At 39.7% G+C, this 23,836-nt stretch overlaps 1 protein-coding gene across 1 annotated transcript in view; it reads right to left on the minus strand.

Annotated features, from left to right (window-relative positions):
- Positions 1 to 3,086: 3,086 nt before the first annotated feature.
- The window catches only part of BCAR3 (BCAR3 adaptor protein, NSP family member), a gene marked incomplete at both ends in the record, with an annotated part of 73,363 nt that continues 52,613 nt past the window's right edge, over positions 3,087 to 23,836 (minus strand). Inside the window, 9 exons of the mRNA XM_080622596.1 lie at positions 3,087 to 3,274; positions 4,478 to 4,680; positions 5,552 to 5,667; positions 5,850 to 6,021; positions 6,846 to 6,961; positions 9,861 to 10,501; positions 12,288 to 12,388; positions 12,949 to 13,391; positions 14,511 to 14,639. Coding sequence (XP_080478722.1) covers positions 3,087 to 3,274; positions 4,478 to 4,680; positions 5,552 to 5,667; positions 5,850 to 6,021; positions 6,846 to 6,961; positions 9,861 to 10,501; positions 12,288 to 12,388; positions 12,949 to 13,391; positions 14,511 to 14,639 — 2,109 coding nt within the window. The remainder of the gene's footprint in view (positions 3,275 to 4,477; positions 4,681 to 5,551; positions 5,668 to 5,849; positions 6,022 to 6,845; positions 6,962 to 9,860; positions 10,502 to 12,287; positions 12,389 to 12,948; positions 13,392 to 14,510; positions 14,640 to 23,836) is intronic.

Here is a 23,836-nt window from a genome sequence, read left to right on the forward strand (position 1 = left end):
CCCAAACGCACAAACTGTATTTCAGCTTGTGCTATGTTTTGTTATATCTGTTACGTTCTTCTCAACTCAATTGGCAATCATTTAGAACCGTAAGTAAGTCAGTTATCAGTCTGCCTGTGCCACCTCCATGCTCGCCATTAACCTCCTCCTGCATGCCTAGGACAGTCGGGCATGTCTGCGTAACACTTTGCCATCATTGCTTGTCTTATTTTGTAACAAATCATTTTCTTGAACTATCTTCAGCACTAGAGTTCCATCCCAGTATCCATGTATGCTGCTATAACTATACCACTGCAACCATCATTACATTCCAGTTTTTGGCATAACTGATAAGAGACCGTATGTATTTGTGTTGATTTGGGGAAATGCTACATCTATGCTCTAGCCTACAATGCAATCAAGAGAAACTCCTAGAACTGTGGTCCATCTTCAGCACTTCAGTAACCTGTTGTGAGCACTGAAAATCTGGAACGCGTCCAGAGAGATTCACCACTGCGAGCTAACGACTGTTTTCAGAAATCAACCACTTGCCATTCAAATGCTGCCTTAAACTAGAGTGCCTAAATCTGTTGTTTGCCAACACTACCACTTACAGTATCCCACAAAGGGCTTTGTGTCTCAGCTCTTCTCACAGTGCTGCAGCTGCTGAGGTAGCCACGGTAGGCATTTTCTAGAGCTCTACTTTACTGGATACATGGTGCATCATGAATTTGACACATTGAAATGTGTAGCTCTTCATTTGACTTTTAATATTTTTTTAGAATATTTTTATGGAAACTATCTTTTAGTTTTTCACTATGAAGTTCCAATTTTAATTACTGCAGTGCTAGTCCATTTCCAGGTGATGCTTCATTGTATGGACCAGTTGAAATTTGAGTGATACTTCGTTAATGATCTATGTGCACTTTTACTTGTAAACAATTGAAATTTGGATATGTTTATACGTGTAAATATAGTTGTCTGCAGTGCCCCTATTGCTTCTGTTGTCTAGCCTCCCATTTGTGGTTTTACTAATAAATACACCATATCTGATTTACTAGGGTGGTAAGAATTAGACTAGTGATGTTGGGGGGAGGGATACTTGTATCGAAGCAAGCTTGTCAACCCAGCCACCTGCTGTTTGTTTGGGGAAATGAAATCAGGATCAAAACACATCTGGCTTTCCTGGGGTCTGAAGCAATAGTTAGATGCAGTAGTGCTGGATTCTTTTTAATTTCAGTGTTAGTAGGAACTGTACTATGAGTAAGACTGAATTGGAGTGACTTGTGTAGAGGTTTATTTCTTTTGTTATGTATACCACTTACACAGCTTGACCTAGTGTATTAGGGGGGCTATTAAACTCTAAAGTTTAGATTTCTGGAGCTTGTATACAGGGTTATTTATATAATAATGTGACATTACTCAATACTGACAAAACTACTTGGGTAGTTTTTCTGGGGGGCTTGGGGGGGGTTTGTTGGGATGGGATTTTTTGGTTTTGTTCTGGGTTTTTTGTTTTTGTTTTCTTTTAAAATCTAGTGCTTTTTTTTTATTTTAGAGAAAAGGAGGAAATGTGATCTGTGTATTTTCTGCTAAAGGGCCTGTGGTTTGCCTGGCTAACAGCCTTGCAGGTCAGTAATAACACTTCCTGGTAAAGGACTAAATGTTCTTTTAGAGCTACTGTTTGTTTTTTCTAAAACCAGGATTTGCTTCCTTTGGAGGCAGGTTGCTTTCATGAGGGATAGTGCAACTTGTGTGAGGGTTATTAAACATAGGAAAAAAACATTTGTACTTGCACAGCTAGTTATAAATCACTTCTGAAATTCTGAACGTGAGTTGTCTTAAAGAATCTTACATTTTCCAGTAATTTTTAATCATTTTTTGTGCACATGTTGATTTCCTAAATGTTAAATGCTTTGTTTAAAAATAGTGTTCTCTGTTGAGAATATTTTCATGGAATAAAAAAAAATCTTTTCATGGTCTATGGAATTTACCTTCCCCACTTGTCTTCTGTTAAAAATTTCCAGCATGAGCACTGTAACTTCTTGTTACAGTGGTAGAACCTTTCGTGATTGGAGGTGGGAGGAACAGATGATACCATTTCGGTGTTGGCTGTGTTGTGAGCCTGCTCAAGTAATTTCAAATGCTGTAAAAGTAACATTTCACTTAATAATAAGGAGCACATGAATCTCTAACCTTAGTTCTTGCTTAAACATTTATCCAGGTTATCATGCTTATACACCAGTTTTATATGTGACACAGTGGAAGTTGCTGCTGGAGCACTCTTTCTATAAACACCATGCATGCTGATTTCCTGTGAAAAGTGCTAACAGCTTATGCTTTGCCTTCATCTAAGAAAAAAATATTACTTACCAAAATGATTCACCTCAGTAAAGGAAGCAAGTTTAATGTATTCATACACCCACATTTACTCATATCTGAAAGCATTTTAATTATCTGGATTGTTTGTTCTTGCTATTTCATCATTCATTCCTGGCAGCATAGCTCTTGTTTAGGCTCCAGCAAAAGCACTACAGCTGCTGTCTTAAACAAAAAGTAAGTTGTCCCAACACATATACAACTCATTTTGTTCCTTCACAGGAGCAATCATAGTTGAGCTTTCTGTTGTGATCACAGATATAAGATAATTTCTGCAACCTGCAAATTATTTTGCATAAAGATACAGTTTAATTCACAATTCTATGTACAGTGATTTATATTCATTAAAAGAATACTATACAACAAATTTTCTGCAATGTCACATACTTAATCAATTCTTGTATTTACACTGTTTGCTTAATTTTAGTATTAAGAAGCCAATGCCCTTAAATTTTAGGCATTATTAAAACATTCTAACTGGGAAATACAAAAAGCTGTAAGATTAACTTACAGGGCTAACCTGCCTGTTTTAAAGGGATCACTAACTGACTTAGTGACACAGTAAATAAATAATCTGTTTAGAAATCAGTAGTTTTAAAACAAGTGTGCATTGTGCAGTTAAAAGTTCTAAACATCTTGTGAAATGGAAGAAGTTTGTGCTGTATCAAATTACCAAAAGAAAACCAAGGTTATTTCAAGTATATCATTTAAATAGTGTTTACAGAACCTTATATACTTAATTGTTCCACCTGCTTCACTGGGGGAGGTTCCAGTTTTCGGGAAAGTGCAGTTAAAATCTGGCTGAATTTCTCATATCTTTCATTCTGATTAACTTGGGCTCCTTTGCTGCCCCAGAGCAATCTCATTTGAAATTCTGTCTTGAAGATTTCACTCATTTCTTCATCTGGCTGAAAACCTAGTAAAGAGAAAGTAGCCCACAGTATTACTATCAATCAAATTTTTTTATTCAGAAGAAATGGATTTTAAAATCTATTCCCTCCAAATAAGATAAGCCTTAGTGTGCTGGATTCCTTCTGCACTGTGATTTTAACAAGTTATTTTTAACAAGTGACAGTCCTTCCCATTACTGACATTCTATAGCATACAAATGCTTTAGGGACACTAGGACAGGCTGTCCCCTTGCTCAATTTTAATGATCTGGAATTGTCATTACAAGCCTGACCTTAAATACAATTATTGCTGTATACATGCTACCTGCATCAAGATACACTTTAATTCACAATTCTATGTACATTCATTTATATTCATTAAAGGAATATCATACAACAGATTTTCTGCAATGTCACATACTTAATCAATACTTGGTTTTACACTGTTTAATTTTAAGAAGCCAATGCCCTTAAATCCTGTGCATTCTCAACACATTCCAACTGGGAAGTACAAAAAGCTGTAAGATTACCTTACAGGGATAATCTAACTGTTTAAAGGGATCCCGTGCATTCTCAACATATTCCAACTGGGAAGTACAAAAAGCTGTAAGATTACCTTACAGGGATAATTTAACTGTTTAAAGGGATCGTTCACTGACTTGATGACACAGTAAATAAATAATCTGTTTAGGAATCAGAAGTCATCTATCTCCCCTCACTGTTTCACTCAAAAGTTTAAAATACAGTCACATTTTGAACACATTGCTGCTTTCTGGCTCCAAGCAGTCAAGATCGTAGTGCTGCATTTTGCACTGCTGTAAGAAAACCTCATTATGACAAATGGTGGTATTTCTGCAACAAACAGAGTAGGAATTTGAATCTGTACAGAAGAGAAGAAGCTATCCTCAGTCTTACTGTACTTCTGCTCAGCTGCTAGAAGGGTCAAGCACATTAAGTCATGAGAACTTTGACTTTTGTTTAGTAAACACATATGCTCTGTTGATTACTGGAGAGCTACAGTGATTAATAATTAACTGTCTTCCTTTAAGCTATATTGATGTTGTCCTCCCACTGAGTTTCCTGCAGGACATTTGCTACTATCTCAGCTCCCATGAAGGAGGAGAAGAATTCCTTGCACTATTGGTGGCACTTAGGCAGAGACCTTATTCTTCAGACATAACCCCTGCTTTGTGTCAAGGTGCAGCAGTTTCTCCTACGCTGCTCCCTACCTTCCAGCATCCGCTCTGCAGTCAGGCTGTACTTTTCTGCATTCTGTGCTATCTGACGAGCCATGGCCAAGTGCTTGAGCATTATCTCACAGCTCTGGTCACTGCTTTCCCACAGGTCCATCCCTTCAAAAATGACAGCTTGCCGCTCCATCAAGGTAATGAGAGGCATCAGCAGTGGCACAGTCACATGGTTCTGTGGAGTACTGGTGGTCTCTGGAATAGAGAACAACAAACATCCTATCAGACATTATGGAATTGCTAATTGAAGAAACTATTATAACTGCAGCATTCTCTTCAAAGTTGGAAACTATTCTTTTTCTTCCATCTTCCTAACTAACTAACACATTACCTCAGATACATCAGTCCTACCGGTTTCCAGGGCACTGGCTGGGGGAGAAGGCCAAGACAAGTCAGTGTCGGAAAGCTCCTCTTACCTGTTACAGGAGGGGGCTCTGCTGAATTACTAAACAGTGGCACAGAGACTTAAAACACATTTAAAATCTGCATAATTCCAATAAATTCTGTGAGGCTTACATTTTCTTTCTCTATCCATTGTCTTGGAGAAGTGTTCAGATGTTATTCTCTGCCTCGCACTGCTTTGGAGATGAGAGCTGCAAAGAATGGATGTAGGAGCACCTGGTGTGATCAGAGGAATTCTCTTACTAACCTGTTCTTTGTATTTAAGGATTCATCCTCTGATCCAGTAGGCAAAGCAAATAAAAATCTAAGTTTGCCACAAGTAACTCTCTTCTGAGGAAGGAAGGAGTTTTTTTTTTTTTTCTGTCTTTGAGGCAAGGCAAGAAAGTGTTTCAGTTTCTGCTCCACAAAGAGGGAGTATAAGTTTGAGAAGGATGTTAGATTCTGCATGGGTACATGCACACAAGCACATTTGTCTGGCAGACTGTTTCCTTCTATTGCATTGTCTTATAGTGCATTCTACAAGTTCACAGTCCTTTTAACATGTGATACACAGCTATCCAAACAGCAGCTGCCTCATCTCCCTCCACAGGAAATGAGCAGTGAGAAGTTAAAAGGCCAGACAGAAACCAGCATCACTCATACTCACTGTTCCACTCATCTTGTCCTTCATGCAAAGCTTTGCTAAATGGCTTCAGCTGTTTTTCATACATAATGGCAGTCTGGGTATAACGATGTCTCAGAGAGGTCCAGGTTTGTTCTAACCTAGTGACCTGTTCATAGACAATGACAGAATACCTGTTAGTGATGCCACGGCAATCACAGGAACAGCACCCTGCTAGTGATGAAGTTTGTTCTGATGAGCTCTCTAGTCTCAATGAAGTTGCATAAATGAAAATAAACAAACTACCAAACAATTCCATGGTTTGGAACATAAAGAGAAACAGATTCTTACCTGTGGCATTTCCAGTGCTTTCATAATGGCAGAAAATCCATACAAATCCCCCAGTGAGTCCTTCAGCTCCACTGCAACTTGGATAATCCTGTTTAATGTTGCTGCTCTATCTTCTACTGTTCCTGTGCAACCCAGGACATCCACAGCTATTCCTATAGCCATGGTATTGTGCCTGTAAATGAAACAATTTATGCTGATTACCAAATAATACATTATGCTGTACATGTGTTCAGGAAAATCTGTTCAAAGGTTTATTCCAATAGCTTGGTGTGCCCCAGTAAACTTACTCTTGCCAACATCTTAGTATCAAGAACAGTAACGCCATTATACAGAACATAGACATGTTGGCTTTTAAAATAAATTTAGTAAGATTTCCTGAAATATCATTAGTATACAAAATTCTGCTTAAGCAATGAATGAATGAACACTTCTGGGATAATTGCCCTAATTCCATTTTGTCCTCTGCACTCAAATCCTGGGATCTTTCCCCAAGCTTTCAGCAACTGAACTACTGAAATCTGATTCAGAGGAGCAGAAAAGCTAGATCAGGGATAGAAGACCCCTAATTGTTCCCCCTTAACTTGTGCAGAGGTTTCAGAATAAGATTTGCTGATCATTTTTTACTTTAGTAGCACTTCTACCTTCTTCCCCAGCTGCAGAAGGCTATTGCCTTCAATTTCTTCCAGAAACACACATTCAGCTATATTCTAGGTCCCCCCTAAATTTTGGTTTGGCTGAGCTCTTAAAGGAGATGAGGGTGTTGAGCTCTAAGGACAGGTCCTCTTTCCCTGTGTTACATGCGTGGATTTGCCCCAGGACATTACGGAATGTTTCCTATGCAAAAAGCAGTTCTATGTCATATCTCTCTACCTTGCCCTCTGTACACATGAATTCAGACAAGGTGTAGGCTAGCACTCTTGAGGAGGCAGAGTACAATGTAGCAATGCTCTGATCTTCTGGCCAGCTGCCCTGGAAATGAGTAACAGGAACACTTACCTTTCAATGAGGTCAAGGCGCAGTTGATGTCCATAAGGCAAGGTGATCAGTTCCAGCCCAGAGTTCACTCCCATAAGCCTCCTCATCTCCTCAGACACTTCCAGTATCCTCGCCACCTGCCAAGGGCAAAAGACCTGCATGTGATTTGAAACTCATTTACTTCAAACTCCCCCTGCAACCACATAGAAGTCCTCCAGGTTAGTGCAGGGCATACAGAGCTAAGCGCACAGCATGCAACAGTAGAATACAGTCATCTAAGAAAAACTTGATTAACTTGAATGCACTTTCAGTGTCTTACACAAAAAGACCAACATTTGCTTGGCCACCTTCATTTCTAAAAAGATGATTGCTCTGAATGCTTTTGGATTAAATCAGAGGCTCCTCATAAAGATTAACTAGTAAAAGGCCTTTAAGGAGGACACTGAATGTTGAGGGCCTAATGAAGTCAGCATGTGAAAGCTGACACCCTCACCAATTTGTCTTTGCTTTTTAAACACACAATATTAGCTACTGGTTATAGCAATAGCAATTATACATGCTAATTTGCTAATTATAGGCAAAACCACATTAACATACTAATGTGAGATTATCTGCTGGTTTAAGGCCTGTATGATGACACATGCACAAACTGATCTGCCTGCTATTTACTGACATGTCAGCAGGCTTTCTTGGTTATGAAAAGATGAAAGCAATCTGGGCAACACAACAAGCCTCCCTGGTACAGAATCTAGCACTGTCGAGAAACCTGTTTCACTTCTGGAGATGTGGGAGTGCTCTGAAGTCCCTAGAGACACACTGACTGCTACTTCTTTGTCACAAGAAGTCCTCTTAGGCCTGCAAGTGGCAGATACTCCATCACCATATGGGTGCTCCTCTCATTATTAGACATCTCACTATTTAAAAGGCAAACAGCCACTGCTGCCACTCGAGACAAGCTATGAACTTCAGCCTTATCACAGATCTTAGTACAAAGCATTTATTCTGGCCAAGTTCACATGCCAATCCTGTTGCATCATGCAGTTCTTATCAGTGTGGTAGTATGCAGCAAGTTACCAACAAATGACAGGCATTGGCTCTCAGCACTGCAAGATAAAGATAAAATAGACTTCTCTACGTGTCCCAGCCAGTTACTGTTCCTGCTCCAAACCCCAAAAATCTGTTTCTGTAAAATGCTCCAGTGACTTCTAATGAATTGTGCAGGCTCCCACACTTCCAAGAGGCATTTTCCTTGGCCCCATTCCAGAGCTCATAGAATTTAAAATAAGGAGACTAATAACAACCTAATTGAATATAGTATATATAAAACTCCTTTACTAATTCTCCAAGGCATGCATATCCTGTGCCTTCAAGCAACATACACTTTAACAATATATTAAAAGACGTTCTGGTTTTTATTATGAGGTTCAAGGAGGAAAAGGTGAATTTCAGAGCTAAAATGTCAGAGAATGCTCTTGCTACTCTTGGAACCATAGTAAAGAAGCCACAGTCTATCACTTCTGAAAAGACCAAACAGTTGTAGAGCTGAGTTTTTCTGAGTCACCATGTCTGTGTAAAGCCTCACTCAGCAGCAGCCAACACTGCTACTGAGGAGAGAAGCTGCATTTGATGTTGGCAAGAACCCAGCAGCTGGCAGGGAGTGGCACACTCATCCCACTGTTGCTCTGGTGAAATACCCCCTTCCCAGACCTGAGGTGTGAATCAGTGCAGCAGTGCTAAGCTGAGCACTAGACCTATTTATTCTGGAGCACTGCCACTTCCTTTCTCGTCTGCAGTGGAGCTGCCCAGTAAGTAGCCATGCGTGTTGCTTCTCAAGCTGCAGTTAAACACAAAGCCCCATCACTCAGTTCCTGTAGCTGCTCTGTGGCAAGTGCAGCACTTGGCAGCCCAGCAAAGTGGTGCAGATTCAACTGCAGTTGCATTTCATGAATTACAGAAAGTCAACAGCTCACAAGGAAATGACTGCCAAATTTCTGAACCAACAGCCCATCCAAAGCTCTGTCAGCTAAACAAAGTCTACATTGTAGAAAAGTAATGCTTTGTGGTTTTACATCTTTCTGAAGACTTTCCTAGCAATACAGTTCTCATAGGAGAAAAATGCACAAGGCCTGATAGCTATTTTCCCCCACCACCTGTCCAGCCATAAGACAGAAACTCAGATAAAAAGAGCATCTAGTTTAAATACATTTAGTTCCATTGAATGTCATACCAGCCAGGGTATGGCAACCAGGTAATGTCTGTCTACTGTTTGCCCTTGTGAGCTAACTGGCTATTTCCTGTCACAAGTGGTACTTTCCACAATGGTTTACAGCACAGACAGCTCACCCTCCGGTATAGAAGAAAGGCTGAATCACAGATACACAGCAACTGATAGGAGATTAACAAGATGTATGATATGCTGAGAATTTGAGTCTTAAGGCAAGGACAGTGGGAAACCTTTAGTCCAAAGGGTTGGTTAACATTCTTGTTCTTCAAATAGAATCACAGAATGGTTTGTGTTGGAAGGGACCTTAAAGACCATCTAGTTCCAAGCCCCTGCCACAGGCAGGGACACCTTCCACTAAACCTGGTTGCTCAAGGCCTGTCCAACCTGGCCTTGAACACTGACAGGAATGGAGCATTCACAGCTTCCTTGGGCAACCTGTGCCAGGGCCTCACCACCAGCAGAGTAAAAAAATTCCTTTCTTATATCCAACCTAAATCTCTCCTATTTAAACCTAATACCCCTTGTCCTACCATTACAGTCCCTGATGCACAGTCCCTCTCCAGCATTCTTGTAGGCCCCCTTCAGATACTAGAAGGTGCTAAAAGGTCGCCACACAGCTTCTCTTCTCCAGGCTGAATCACCCAAACTTTCCCAATGTGGGAAAAAAACCACTCCAACACCATAAAAATTCCTATAATCAATGCAACACATTTGTTGTATTAGCTGCAAATCTACCCATTAATCTTTTCAAATAGGTTATGTAAAAAGTATGAACTTGCACAGTACAAAATAAAATGCAAGAGTTTTCTTACCTTGCAGTCCATTCTAAGAATATGCTGTGCAATAACCTTTGCACTGTTGTTGGTGAAAAGCTCCTTAATTCTTCTTAACATTGATGTTTCCAATGGCTTGTTTTCAGGAGGAAGTAGTTTGGATTCAAAATCATTCGGTTTAAAACTAGACACGGTCTCAAACACAGGTGCAGAAAAGATGCTGTCATCTTCAGCCATATGAGTTGAAGCTTCTAAAGGATCTGCAGAGTTCATTGTAGGGTCATCTTCCAAGATCAAATAGTTTGTTTCAGAGTTCCTGAATGAGTGTGTTCCCCTCTCCTTTCGTATCAGATGTTCCACATAGCTGGTTTTCTGACATAACTGCTGCTTTGTTGCTGCAGGATCTCTGGCAGGGCTTAGTTCACAGTAGTGTCCTTCTGAACTGTGGGAAGCTAAGGGAGAATCTGGGGGCTTTATCAGGGGTGCTTTGCTGGGTTTAGGTGGAGGCTTTGGGCAGAGCTGACTGTCTGATCCTCTAAGAGCTTCTCCTACTTGTAACTCAGAAGTGACTTTCTGAACAACTGTGGGGCTTAGAGAAGGCTCACTGCCTGTTCTAAATGCAGGAGAGCTTGGATATGGGTCTGCATCTGCTTCAGGTAATCGAGATGGATGTCTTGAACCTGCAAGGGAAAACGGAATTTTAGAAGGCCAAAACACGTATCACTCCTGATGCCTGTCCCAAGGTTCATGTCTTAATGCTGATTCCGGAGGAAAATACTGACAGTTCATGTCAGTTACTCTGTGACAAAATGCACATGAAATTGTATTTTGAGGAATGAGCTAGCCAGTAAATTCCATTCTCTTGCTGATCTTCCCCAAATCCCAAATACACGGAACAGCTGCACCATAATATTATTCTGTGGTAACGCTGACAATAATTCCAGTCCCTGCTGCATACATAGGCTATACTGTCAGAGCTGGACAGTCTCCATGGCTTGGAATAGGAGGCTTCTTTGTAACCTGATCTAGGCCATAAAAGCAGAAACTTCCAGCCATACCACATAAAAGATGAGTCATTTCTGAGAATGACAAGTTTGAGATGAAAGAAAAGCTTCCCACAGTCAAGCCTGAACCTGACATGAGGTATGGAAGGAATGAATTTCAGGGCTGCTAACCTTTTCCCTAAATGGTAGCTGATGGCAAGAGCTGGAGAAACACATCCACATGCTTCTGTGTATTTATACCTCAATCTGGACTCAAACCTCAGCATCCAATCTAGGACTGAAGCCTGTGTATCAGACATTCCCAGTCTGCAGTTCTCCGTGCATATGCTGGTATCCCCAGCAAAATGGCCAGTTGCAGCACATGGGCTTTGCTGCTCGCTTTCAGCTGGCTCTCAATTTCTGCAGACAAAATCTGCAAAGCACAGCCTGTCACCACTCACAAGCAGTATGATACCAGAACCTGCTTGAAGGACCCCGTGATGAAATACACAGCAGTACTCTTCAGATTAACTGGTGTAGTACCAAAAGAAAACTTTTTGCAGCCATGGACTGGAATAAGATGATCGATTCGAGTACAGATGGACAGAAACTTGTTTTATGAATATCTGTCCATCCGATTGCTGAACACAGGAGCACACCCTTTCTATCAAGATATAGTTTCACTTTACAAACACTCAATATTACTTTTGTCTCAAGAATTCTTTCCACAATAGGCACCACAAATTTCAGCATTCAAAATGACTAGCAGCCTCAGAAGTGAAACACTAGAATTTGTCCATAGGCAACAGATAAATCCTTGAAACTTCCTTAGCCAGTATATTAGTATGGATACAATTGCTTACATCTCTGAAGAGTATGAGAAAGAAAAAGCCACCATCAACAAGTGGTCAGGTGTTGGTACACCTTGTATCACTGGACGAAGACAATGACAGTTGCCATGAAACCAGACAGCAGCAAAAGGAACAAAAAGCAAAAGGGATGGGAGGGGGGGGAAGGCTGAATACAAAAGCCAAAGCAGTGGTTTTTTCCTGGGGAGGAACACTAGCACATCTGCATACTTGTGGAAGCAGTTACCAGACAGACTTCCATGAGACAGGGCTTCTACTTAATAGACTTGTCAAAATGGCATGAGTGAGACAAGTCAGTTCTTGTAAGGCACAAGCAAGGGAAAGGTCATACTGTCAAAAAGATATTAATGCCAACTGTAGCTGTTGTTTTTTTCCTGTGGAAGCCTACTGAGCTGTGTGCCAAGATACTCAGCAAGCTGGTGCACTGTAAGTGAAAACCCTGTTCCAGTGACTTAAGGAGCAAGCAATACGCTAAGACAGCTTACACTGGCCATTAAATATATCTGTATGTACAGGACTGAGAACACTCAACAATCTCACTTTGGTATGAAGCATAATGGATCACCTGGACACACACAAATTCTAAGTGTGAAACATTTAATTATAGAACATACCTATTAGAAGATAGCTCTCTGACTGGTGAGCCTTCAAAGGGAATCTTTTTTCCAGAACATGATCCAAACAAGCTGGCTGACTACCACTTTTCTCTTTGTTTCTAGGGTAAACAAAAATGCAAATAAAACCATATCAATATATCCAACACTCTTAACACACATACCTAATTGCCAGAATATATCAAAAACAGTGCAAGGATCATTAGCTTGGGCAGCTTATAAGAATAAAAGGTATTTCATGCTGTTGTGGCAGAAATGAACGGGCTATATAACATGTGTGACCCCTGCAACATTCATGAGGATGTTTCTTGGTGTTGAGATTTTTTAATGAAACATTTGATTTGGACACTGAAATTAGGATCCATTATCCCACACTTGGCATTTTATTGCAGAAGTCAAACATGGAAAGAAAGGCTTCTCTGGAGCAGCAAGAAGATTTTATTCTAATTCTTTGTTTTATTCTAGTCGAGATTTGCCAAGAACAAGCTGCATTGCTGTTGTGCTTCCAGAGCCCACATTTGTTCTCACTCATTTGCTACAAGTCAGCAAACCCTCTTCCCTAGTTTCCCATTTAAAATCAGAGTGAAAATTCACATCACCTACAACCAGAGCTGATAGAGTTACCTCATTTCCCTCCATAAGGACAGCAAAATTAAAGTACCTTAAAAGATTGCCCCTGGGTATGCTCTGCTCTGGGGATTGCATGCTGGATATACCAAGACTCAGCCTTTTTGCAGTTTCTGGTTTTCCTTCAGGGATACTTGGCTCTTTTTGTCGGACTGGAGTTACACCATACTTTTCCTCTAGACACCTGAGAGGCACAGTCCTGTTGATAGGCTGAAAAATAATTGCTCCACTCTGCTTTGATATGGGTGTGCGATTCCCAACATAGTATCTAACCAAGCCGGGAATGCTGTCGAAGCTTTCCAGTTCAAGCTGATACTGAACACGGCAGTAGGCTTCATTGAGTCTTAGAACTGTTCTGTTGATCTTAAAATGCTGGGAGGTATTTTTCCACTGACAGGTAAGAACATAGTTCCCAGGACTGGAAAGAGAATCCCTGATCAGAAAGTCTCCATCTCTCTGAACCAGGCCTTCTGCCACCTTTGAGGAAAAAGGATTATGCAAAAAAAGACTTTTAGAATTAGAAAACAAGCAGTCAAACAACGCACCACAACAAAGTATTCTTAAACATAGGCTTAAACATTCATTTGGCTGTTCTGGAAGGACAGATAAAGCCAGAAATATAAAGAAAAGCATGAAGTGCAGTAGAAGAATCATGTCTCCAATTCCAACCTTAAGAACCCATCCCAAGGCAGAGATCTGGGGGGGTTTCTTTGAACGACTCACACCTATATATTTCTTATAGTTTGCTAATAAAAAATAAGGCATGAAGGGAAAGCAATGACTCAGGATTTTAGACTTCAAAACATCTGAACAGACAGTCACACTGAGGTTTAGAAGCCTACTTACTAGAGGACACCAGAATTGTCTTTTATTATTACCTTCAGTGACAGAAGCTTTCATTTTTTATTCTTTGTGAATACTGCATAGTACTAGGAAGAGTCAGCGCAATCCTGTTTTTCCTGTTCTGAGTTAGTCCTTTCATGTGATAAACTCTGCATCTAACAGTTAATCTTGGGTGCAGTGTACGTAGGTGCAGTGCGGGCTCTGCTTACCGAGGGGAAAGGCAGCCTGCAGCTCCGGCCGGAGTCGGGAGCCCCGCAGGGGGAGCTCCAGGCGCTCTGGGAACCGAAACTCCAACCCACCCACAGCTTTAACACGTTTCAAAGATGTTTGTAAGGATTAACATCAAGTTATTGCACAGATTTTGTTGTGGGACATTTTTCCCCTCCCCCAAATTCCAAGTGCAAGAAAGAAAATACACAAGAACATCTTAGCTTTGGTTAAGAATACTGAACCAAATTAATGTCCGTGTGCCTGAACAATATGTGGGAATAGTATTCTCATATAAAGCTTAATTCCATTTCTACCTTTATTCACACAAATCATGAAATACCTTTGTTTTCCATTGTTGTCTACCTGAATCTTTTCCCAGCCTCATTTCATACCAAGCTGTGATAAATACCATAGCTTTCACACAAATAAGCATTATGTTTCTACTAAATGAATGAAGATATCAGAAATGTGTATAGTACTTAAGTACAATTCTGCTTGTCTACAAAAGCTCAAAGCATGTTTGGCAATGCAATGACCACGTACCTGCCAAGGAATACGTCCATGGTACCAAGCATGGCTACGCAAGTCTTCACTACTCAGCTGCAGTTCTTCCTCTAACTCCTTCTTCAGCTTTTCTGGGCTGTTGTCCATAACCTGCCTCTCCCTAGAAAACTGTAATAAAAGATTAAAAGCTTCAGCTGTGCCAGGTTTAGTGATTAACATTTTACCTGGGTTCTGACTTCCATCACATGATCTGCACCAGCCACTGGAATGCAGGTGCTGCTTTCAGCAGCCTGGCTTGGCTTTACCCTCTGCATTTGTAAAATCCAGCATTTGGTGAGATAACATGTGATTATTATAGTGTATAATACACAGAACAGAGCACAGAGTTCTGTCCGTACACCAAACTAACAGGGACACACCTACAAAGGCACTTCTCTTACTTCCTCTTCCCAACAATAATTCTAACTATACCCACAAAAACGGAGCTGAACCCAAATGCTCTGCTCCAATACTCTTCCCTCCTACTTAAACTTCAATTTTCAATTCAGATTCTTTCTCCCCCACCCCCCTGGAACCGATCCAATTAAGAACATTTCAAATGCACTGAGACAGGCTGGACATAAATATTTCTGTTGCACTAAATTCCGTTTGCCAAAGTAAATTTTCAGCCTTAAAGGTCTTACTTTTAACGGTCATTAAATCTGCATGTCCATGATGTTCCCTTCTTAAGGGGAAAAGGTCCTGTTGCCCCATAGCACAAAACACATGAGAACTTCTTAGAGGTATCTCCATCACCACTGCACAACTACTATAAAATTATCTGAACAGTTCCCAGCTTTGCTTCTTCTTAGGGTACAGCTTTCACCCTGGAGCACCCTGGCTCCTAAGTCCTTCTTGTGGATGCAGTGTGGCCAACCAAGTAAAGTGCAGAATCTTCTCTAGAGAGTTGTCATGTACTTTCATAAGCTTCCCTCAGTGGAGGGAAGTTCTTTGGATTTCCATACATCCCCCAAGGCCTGGGGACTCCAGTGCATTCTTACTGTTGCTGAAGAGTTTCCAAAGCCTAAAATACCCAAGAGACTCATTGCAGAATATTCTATGTATTGTACAGTACTGAATTCTATGTATTCAATTTAGAATATTCTACACTGATGAAAGAATCAAAGTATACCCTCTCTTAAAAGAAGGTACAGGGAAGGAGTGAGATGTGTGAGAGAGAGGCCTCCAGTTGGAGTACAGACTAAAATGCAAGATCTTGCTCCAGTGTGTTATGGATTTTATTTTTCCTTTAGCTCTGAACATGAGCCAAACCCCACAGGTTCTCTTCACTGACACACTGATGTAAATATGCAACCTCTGCATTATTCAAACAAGAACTGGGAACACTCGCCCACCAATCTCATTCTGTCTATGAACCCTGCTCTCTGTAGCCTTTCCTTTTTGATACTGAGCATTCACAGCACCTAACAGTGGGAGCAGGTGCATTTAGCACTTAGCATTTAGCACTTGTTTCAACAATCCTGCCTGTGATTTCAAGCAGACTGAATTACAACAGATTACTAGACAGCAGATTTTTGGTGGAATAATGCCAGAAGAGGCATTCTGCTGCCAAGACTATTTAAACATGCTGGGAGCCCAGAGAAATTCTGAGATAAATTCTCCTCTCCACTTTTCTCAGAGAAAACTAAGGTTTTTCTTAGACAAACAAAAATTAGCATAGTAGCTTACAGAGGAAGGCAAAAGATAAAAAACACCTGGTAAAGAATCACTTGTCACCTCAGCTCTGCTTCTGTGAACCATAACAGGGTGGTACATATCCATACAAATGTAGTTCAAAACAGACAAGCATTTTCAACAAGGAGTAAATCCTTTGTGCTTTTGTACAGTCAAGGTCCTCCACCAACTTCCCCAATCCTAACCCTAACCCTGATATCCCCCTCCACCCCACACCTCTGTGACCCATCACATTAACATAGCTAAAGGACTAGCAGCACATACCTGCTGCCTTCATTTCCCAACTCCAATTGCTGGGTACCCAGTTAAAGCTGACTGACACTGATTCCAGGATTAACAGTTATCCATTTCACTTACAGGATGGTAACAAGTATTACAGCATTTGCATAAACAGTACGTAGAGTGAAGAACACACACACTGAGAATAGATTTTTCAAGAGCACCTTTACCCTGACCACACAAGGAAGTAGGTGGCTGCAGAAATTTTATAATACCCCCTCCAATCTAAATCACAGCATTAGGTTTTAACGGCATACAAATCTCTAACATTCATAGCTGTGTATTTTGCTGATCTTCTGAAAGGAACTGCTACTTTGATTGTAATGAATTGTACTTACATTTTTGAAAGATTCTTTTGACTGAATAGAGATCTTGAAACACAGAAAACTACTGTAAAGGTTGTTACCATCATTTCAAAAGCATTCCACTGCACCTCAGTGCTGGCAAAGCTACTGCAAATGGAACAGACCACAGTACACAAATGCAATAACTGAATTTGCTTAGGAGAGCTAGATTCTTAGCCAACAAAAAGAGCTATACATCGTTTTGCACAGGCTAATTTCATCCATTGTACTGACACAGATTATCTTACAACCCCAGGATGATCAAGTTACAGATGCACATGAATTACAAATACAGCAGAGAAATCTAGAACTTCTTCTGGTTGTTCAATAGATTTTTCACTACTTAAATAACATAATGAGACACATATTGCATTTGAAGTACATCTAGCACACAACAAGAAAAACATTTAAGGAATCCAAACCAACCAAATGGTTAACATTCATGATTATTGCTGTGTTAAAAACCCTCTCCACCATGGTCTACCACACTGAGCATATTCTGATTGCCAAAGGTCAGACATCTCCTGAGATGAAGCAAACATGCTTAAATAACCCTTATGCAACTCTGAACTTAGTGGAAGAACTCCTGAGGCTAGCACAAATCCTAAAATACATGGGGGGGAAACTGCCTAGGTAAGCAAGTTTAGTAATAGCATGTCTTTCTGGACAATTTTTTGTTGGTTGAGGCCAGTTGCTTATACAAACCCTGTCCATTAAAGGATAAGTGTGACCAATGATCTGACTGTAATCGTATCAGCCCCTTTCTATGCTAAACACTGTACCCCAGGCCCCCAGCCCTGCAAGAATCTCTGCGTATGCTCAGATCCACGTCATGCAAGTGAGCTCTCAAAAATCACTCCTGGTACAGACTACACAAGCATGTTAGTCTGTAAATAAGGAAGAGTGTAAACTTACAACATTAACTATGGCAACGGGCTTTCTTTTAATAGAAAAGGTGAGCTATTCTACACAACATGATGCAGATACTTCAGCCTCATTTCCAAAGAGCACCCAAAAGCTAACGGGCTGTAAATTTGCACTAACTTTACAGTGACAAACCTTCATTTACTAGTAAGTCCTCATTTATTTTTTTTTAAGATGCCATCTTGGCTCCTATCTAATGACAGAAAGAAACCTGAATTTACAGCCAGATTGTGAAGTGGATGGTAAAAAATGAAAGTAAATAAAAAGTCTATGGCAAAAATTAAAAGACTTCAGTATATTCTGCAACAAAACATGGTGGAAACAACACAGGAATGCTTCCAGTTTAAACTCTTTAGATTTCTAAATAGTAGCAACCCTGTGAGAGATCCCTGGAATATAAAAGCAAATCAAGTCAACAGAACTCTTTTCCAATACAGATGCTTTTCCTGACTTACAAAGAACTCTCCCTAACTATGTGCTTTCCAGAACTGTTTGTTCACATTTTAGGGCATTGTTTCCAGTCCTGGTGCTATTTTAAGATATTCCTGCCATGCTGAGCTTTTTGTGAACAGGTCTTTAAAAGAAAAATACAAAACTATTGAGCAACGAAGTATTATCAACCTCCAGCAGAAGCCCTTAAAACTTACCTACACACCCAATGGAGAACAGAAAGCCAAGAGTTTGGGGGGTGCGGGGAGGAGAAGGATTTCCAGTCAGTAAATTTAGTGTTTTCAATAAACGTCATGCAGGTTTATTATATTTCCCAAAGGATTTCTACTTCAGGGCATTAAACTAAAAGCAGATTTTCCTTACAGATGTAACAAACTACCCTTGATGTCATGTACTATTTTACTTATTTTTTTTCCCAGGCAAATGTTAATCTAGCATACAAAAAAATAGAAAATATCAAAGTTTAAGTAAATCTACCATCAAAATATGATCTTAGTTAGGTGAACTTAAAAAGGAATTGATCTAACACAATATGCTGTTGTTGTGAAACTTGTGAACACATGTTAATTGTAATTTCTCACAATAATCTGTTGTTTGTGCATCCAAGGGGTTACTTTCACTTGATTGGCACCCTTCAAAGGAAACTCACTGTAGCAAGCTTTTGTGTCAACCATCCTGGCTGAATTGCTCACATTAGAGTAATTTTTAATTGTGCTGAATAATCTACTGTTTGAGGTTGGTGATAAGCAAAATAAAAGCCCCTCAGTTATTTTTGTTGCCTGTTGGCAGTAGATTCTTTTCTCAGTTCATATCTCCAACAACTCCAGTGAATTACAGGTACCAATAGAGTATCAAAATAGTGGAGATGAGAATCACACAGGTTTCTACAGAGGCTTACTTCCACTGTTATTAATTCCTCTCTAAGGTGATTAAGTGGTGGTTTTGTTTGGTTGAATTTTCTTGTTGTTGGTTGGTTGGCTGGTTTTTTTTTAAACAGCTTGATTTATGAGGAAGAGACTTTTACTTTATGGACACAGCTTGGAAGTGGTCCAAAATCTGTCATGTTAGATCAGCTCCTTCAGTTCTGATAATGTGGAATTTCCCATCACATCTCTTCCTATCCTTCTGGCAAAGTACTATGTACTTAAAGGGCAGCCAAGGACTGTTACAGGCACACAACTAAAGGTGGCCACCATTTCCATCCAATCTCGATTATTCCCTGGTACTTTGCACAGCTCTGCCAGCTGGTATTTAAATTAGCCCAACAGGCAGCCCTGGAAACCACCTGAGCTCATGTTGCCTTGAAGAATTCAAGAAAAAAAGAAAAAGGAGGTAATTATTAGGGATAGATAAGAACAGCTCTATGAAAACTGAAGCATGATCTGATTGAGGAAATAAGCCAGTGCCTTTCTTAAACTTTCAATAAATGCACTTTATCTACCTCAACCAAATCTATTACACCTTTCTCCCAAATCTATCTTTTCCCTAAAACTAGAGGCCTGCTATGTTTGATTAAATACAGCACAAACTCTGAAGTACAACTTCCTGAACTCGTAAAATCACTAGGTCTTACAGAATCTCCAAATAAATGAAGAGAGACGGGAAATAGCTTGAGATTCATCAAAACCTTAAATTTTGCAAGCTTTGCATAGCTTTTAGTCAAGTGGGTAATTTAACAGCAAGACCAATCAACAGAACAATATGAAGGGGGTGCTGAGGCAGGAACAGGAAATACCAAGAGGGAACACAAAGATGTGAAACAAGGAAGAAAGGGATGGATGCACAGACACTGGACACTAAAAACATCTGGAAAAGTAAAAAAGGAATTAAATTTTTCTATTTCCTAACCACTAGAGAGCGATCAACTTGTTCACGCAGAAAATGAACAATCTCTTGTCAAAGTTCCAGTTCTGGATCAAGATACACTTCACTGGCTGCACAGATCCCTTAAGTCTCTAACCCTGCTCTCTTGTGATCCTGATCAGAATAACTGACTGGCACTATGAATGTATTTTTTTAAATATAGACACATCAATTCATAATACATTTTAATTTTAATTATAATGAGTACAACATATTTAATTTCACTTATAACTCCACTCATCAGCCACCAAGACCAACAGACTTGCACCAGACATTTAAATAATACCCATGAGCAAGCAGAGAACATTCTTGTTGGCCTTTACTTTCTCCTGTACAAGAAAGTAGTATCATTGACCAAGAGCACATGGACAAAGTTATTTTTGATTTATTTTTTTTAGAAGGAACTAAGGGGGAAAAGGGAGTTTCTAAATTTAGGAAACCAATTTCTAACCACCTTGGAAATTTTGAACAACTGTGGCAACGTTCTTCACGGGGCAGTTTTTCTTCATCTTCCAGGGCACACAAAGTTCACGCAGTACTGTAACAAGTGCTATATTAAGTAATGGGAGGTACAAAATGGGTGTTAAAAGTCTCTTTGCATAGATGACAGCCAACTTCTATGGGATTTTCGTTTTATTTATCACTAATTGTTTTTTGAGACATAGAACATCTACAAAAGCTTTCACCATGCCCAAGATACTGGAGAGAAATCTTGACCCACTCAGAGAGATTAACTGACATAGGAGGATGGTAATTTTGAAGCCACAAGATTTCTGTGTGCTTGTTTAGACAACAGGTGACAACTTCTGAGGTTACTGATGAAAAGATAACAAATCACCATGAAAACTTCCATCATGACTGTGACAGCTCTTTCAAATCAAATACACTCCATCATGGGCATGTTCTCAGTCTGCCTGACATTCACAGAAAATCTGCCTTTTTTTTTTTTAACTAGCGAAATGTTTGGGAGGAGGAAAATAAAGGCTTCTAATACCAACTTCAGCCTAATGTTAGCTGAAGGTAATGGGAAGACTTAATTCTAGTGCACTCTGCATCCACCTTCCACTACAACACTACATTGATACCAAATCCTTAACTTTCTAGAGGACCACATCTAGAGCTAGGAGGACAGCCTCATTTCTAGATTATGGATCCTGAGAAATCCTGAGCTTGAGTTAGCCAAATCCTAATCTCCTCACTCAGTGACTTTGGGGATTTTGACTACCAAATCAAAAGGATTTTACAAGCTGTGTAGGTTTTTTGTTTTAATCTGAGAATTACCTAAATGAAAGTTATTACCAAGAAGTTAAATGCATAATTATCTACTGGGGAATGTTCCCATTCCCATAGAACACGAATCACTTACAGAGTGCCAGTGGTCCCTGGGCTATCTATATATTTAAGATAGACACTACACTGGGATGAAAGTTTAATAAACTGTCTAAAATTACCATGGGAAAGTGAAAAACAATTACATAATATCAGACTCATTAAACCCCAAACTCAGCAGGAAGGCAACAGGGGATCAAAGTTCAGGGAGCCAGACAAAATTTTACATCATTTTGATAAGTCACTCTCTGCCCATCATTTTGGCCCTCCCCAGCACCACCACATCTAACATCAAAAACGCAGACCCATAATTCTGGGTGCTGATGACTTATACTCATGTTATCAAATCCAACTGCCTCCACGTACATGCTGCAACTGGATACATGAAGCCTGAAGATGCCAGCAAAACAGATTTAGATCATCACATACTGAAGAAATATTAATTAAGATCTACTATCTATAAAAAGTATTTGCTATTCATCCAAGATAAGAGATGGCACGTGAATAAGTAGCTACTTATAAAAGGCTTCTTACGCATGCCACATTCATAGCATTAGTACATTACCCAGTAATGAGCTAGATCAACGTGCTGGAAGTTTTGAAACTTGACAGACCTGATAATTTGAGTGGCTTTCCCCTTTTGCACAGCTTCATCTGAGGATGAATCATGGCAGAGAGCTAAGAATGCAAATACTTGAACTTCAAGGTCTTCCCTCCAATCATGACAACTATACTAGTCACAACTAAAAGACCCTGTCTTGTGGCAAAGTTCACTTAATAAATTTAGACCTCTTCATTTTTTAAGTCATCATTTATCACTGATTTTGTCTTAATTCTTCCCAAAAATGCAAAAATTGAAGAACAATATTTTGTCTTGGACGTGGCATTAAGTCACAACTCGGAATTCTCTCAACTTTTTTTCCTTTTGAATCAAATAGGAACCCCTTGTCTTGAAGTTTCCCTTCATTTCCCTCAAAGGTAGAAGCTGACCTTAGCTTTAAGCAGCTATTAATACCAAATGGGATTGTCAAAAGTACTGACACATCATGCCTGAAGAATGAGCAGATCCATGTTCGGATATTCTGCACCCATCTTTATATTTTCTATTAACATATGAGAAAAACAAAACATCTGTTATTGGGATCCTGATTTCACACACTAAAATTAAGTACAGCAAAATGCAAGTATTCAAGTGCTGTACTGCTTCCTGTGTTTTGACAGGACACAGGAAGGCATCTCTGAGCTTGGCCACATACTGTTTCCCATTAAATCAGACAACATAATTATAACTGAATCCAGCAAGAAATTTGAATCTCTCAGGGGTAGCTGCAGACTTCAGCATGCTCAGTTATGGATCAATTTGGTATTTCATTACAATTATAATTACTATAAAAACTAAAAATTCATCTCATTTTGCTTGAGGTGCTATGTTTTCATTAATTAAGTAAGAAGCTGTCTTAACTCAGGTGTTCAGACCATCCTAGGCACTTTGGCATATATAGAACATACATCATTTGGCCCCAAGGTGCAGACCTTACTTGATTTGGCCACTAACTGTTTGTATACCTAGAGCCACTTTCTCTTAAGCAAATGCACCCCCACTTCCTACCATCAGAATGTCTTAAAATAGCAGTTCATCAGAGTCAACTAATGCTAAATCTGCATGCTGGAAAGCATGCATTCAAATCTATTTTAAATGCTGCAAATCTCTTTAAATAGAACCTTATTTTTGAAAGAGCACAGCTGTAATTTGTTTCTACATAAAAGGATTTATTTTTTACCTTCCATACATCAAACACTATTAATGTTTCAGTTTCTCTAGAGACTGTATGGATTAGACTAAATGGAAAGTTGCCATGACAACACCACTGTTATTTTAAGTATTAGAAATACATGCCAAGTCAAACAAAGGGCATGCGTGGTCAAGAACAACAGTTTTAGAACTGTTCTGACAGCCAACAATAAAACCCAATGCAATTTCCAAAGTTTTAGAACAGAAGAATTAAGCCTTATCCTTAAAATCACAACGAAAATGAAAATTAGTTACAGTAACAAGAGAGCAGTTTTAGCTCTATTCTGATGATAGCTTCTGACATTTGTCCCAGTGAGAAAAAAAAATAGTCTGATCAGAGTCAGTGTGCCCAAATGACTGAGCCCCACATCCCACTTTCAGAAATGGACAGTTAAAAGGTGAATCACCAGAGGAGGGAGAAGAGGGGCAGCTCTTCCCCACTTTTAAGTGCCTCCATCAAAGTTAAAAGCTGACAGGCCAGAAGATAGCAACCTTCACATCCTTCCTCACTGGAAGTGCTCCACAAAAATCTATACACATTACACAGTGATTTACAGAGCTGACGCTATGTTATTCAAAGATTGATTCAAGCATAAATCTTAAATAAAAAGATAGCAAAGCTTAGGTGTAGCTCACAGATCCTCAGAAGT

This window comes from Psittacula echo (genome assembly GCF_963264785.1).
Source record: "Psittacula echo genome assembly, chromosome: 7".
NCBI classification, from domain to species: Eukaryota; Metazoa; Chordata; class Aves; order Psittaciformes; family Psittacidae; genus Psittacula; species Psittacula echo.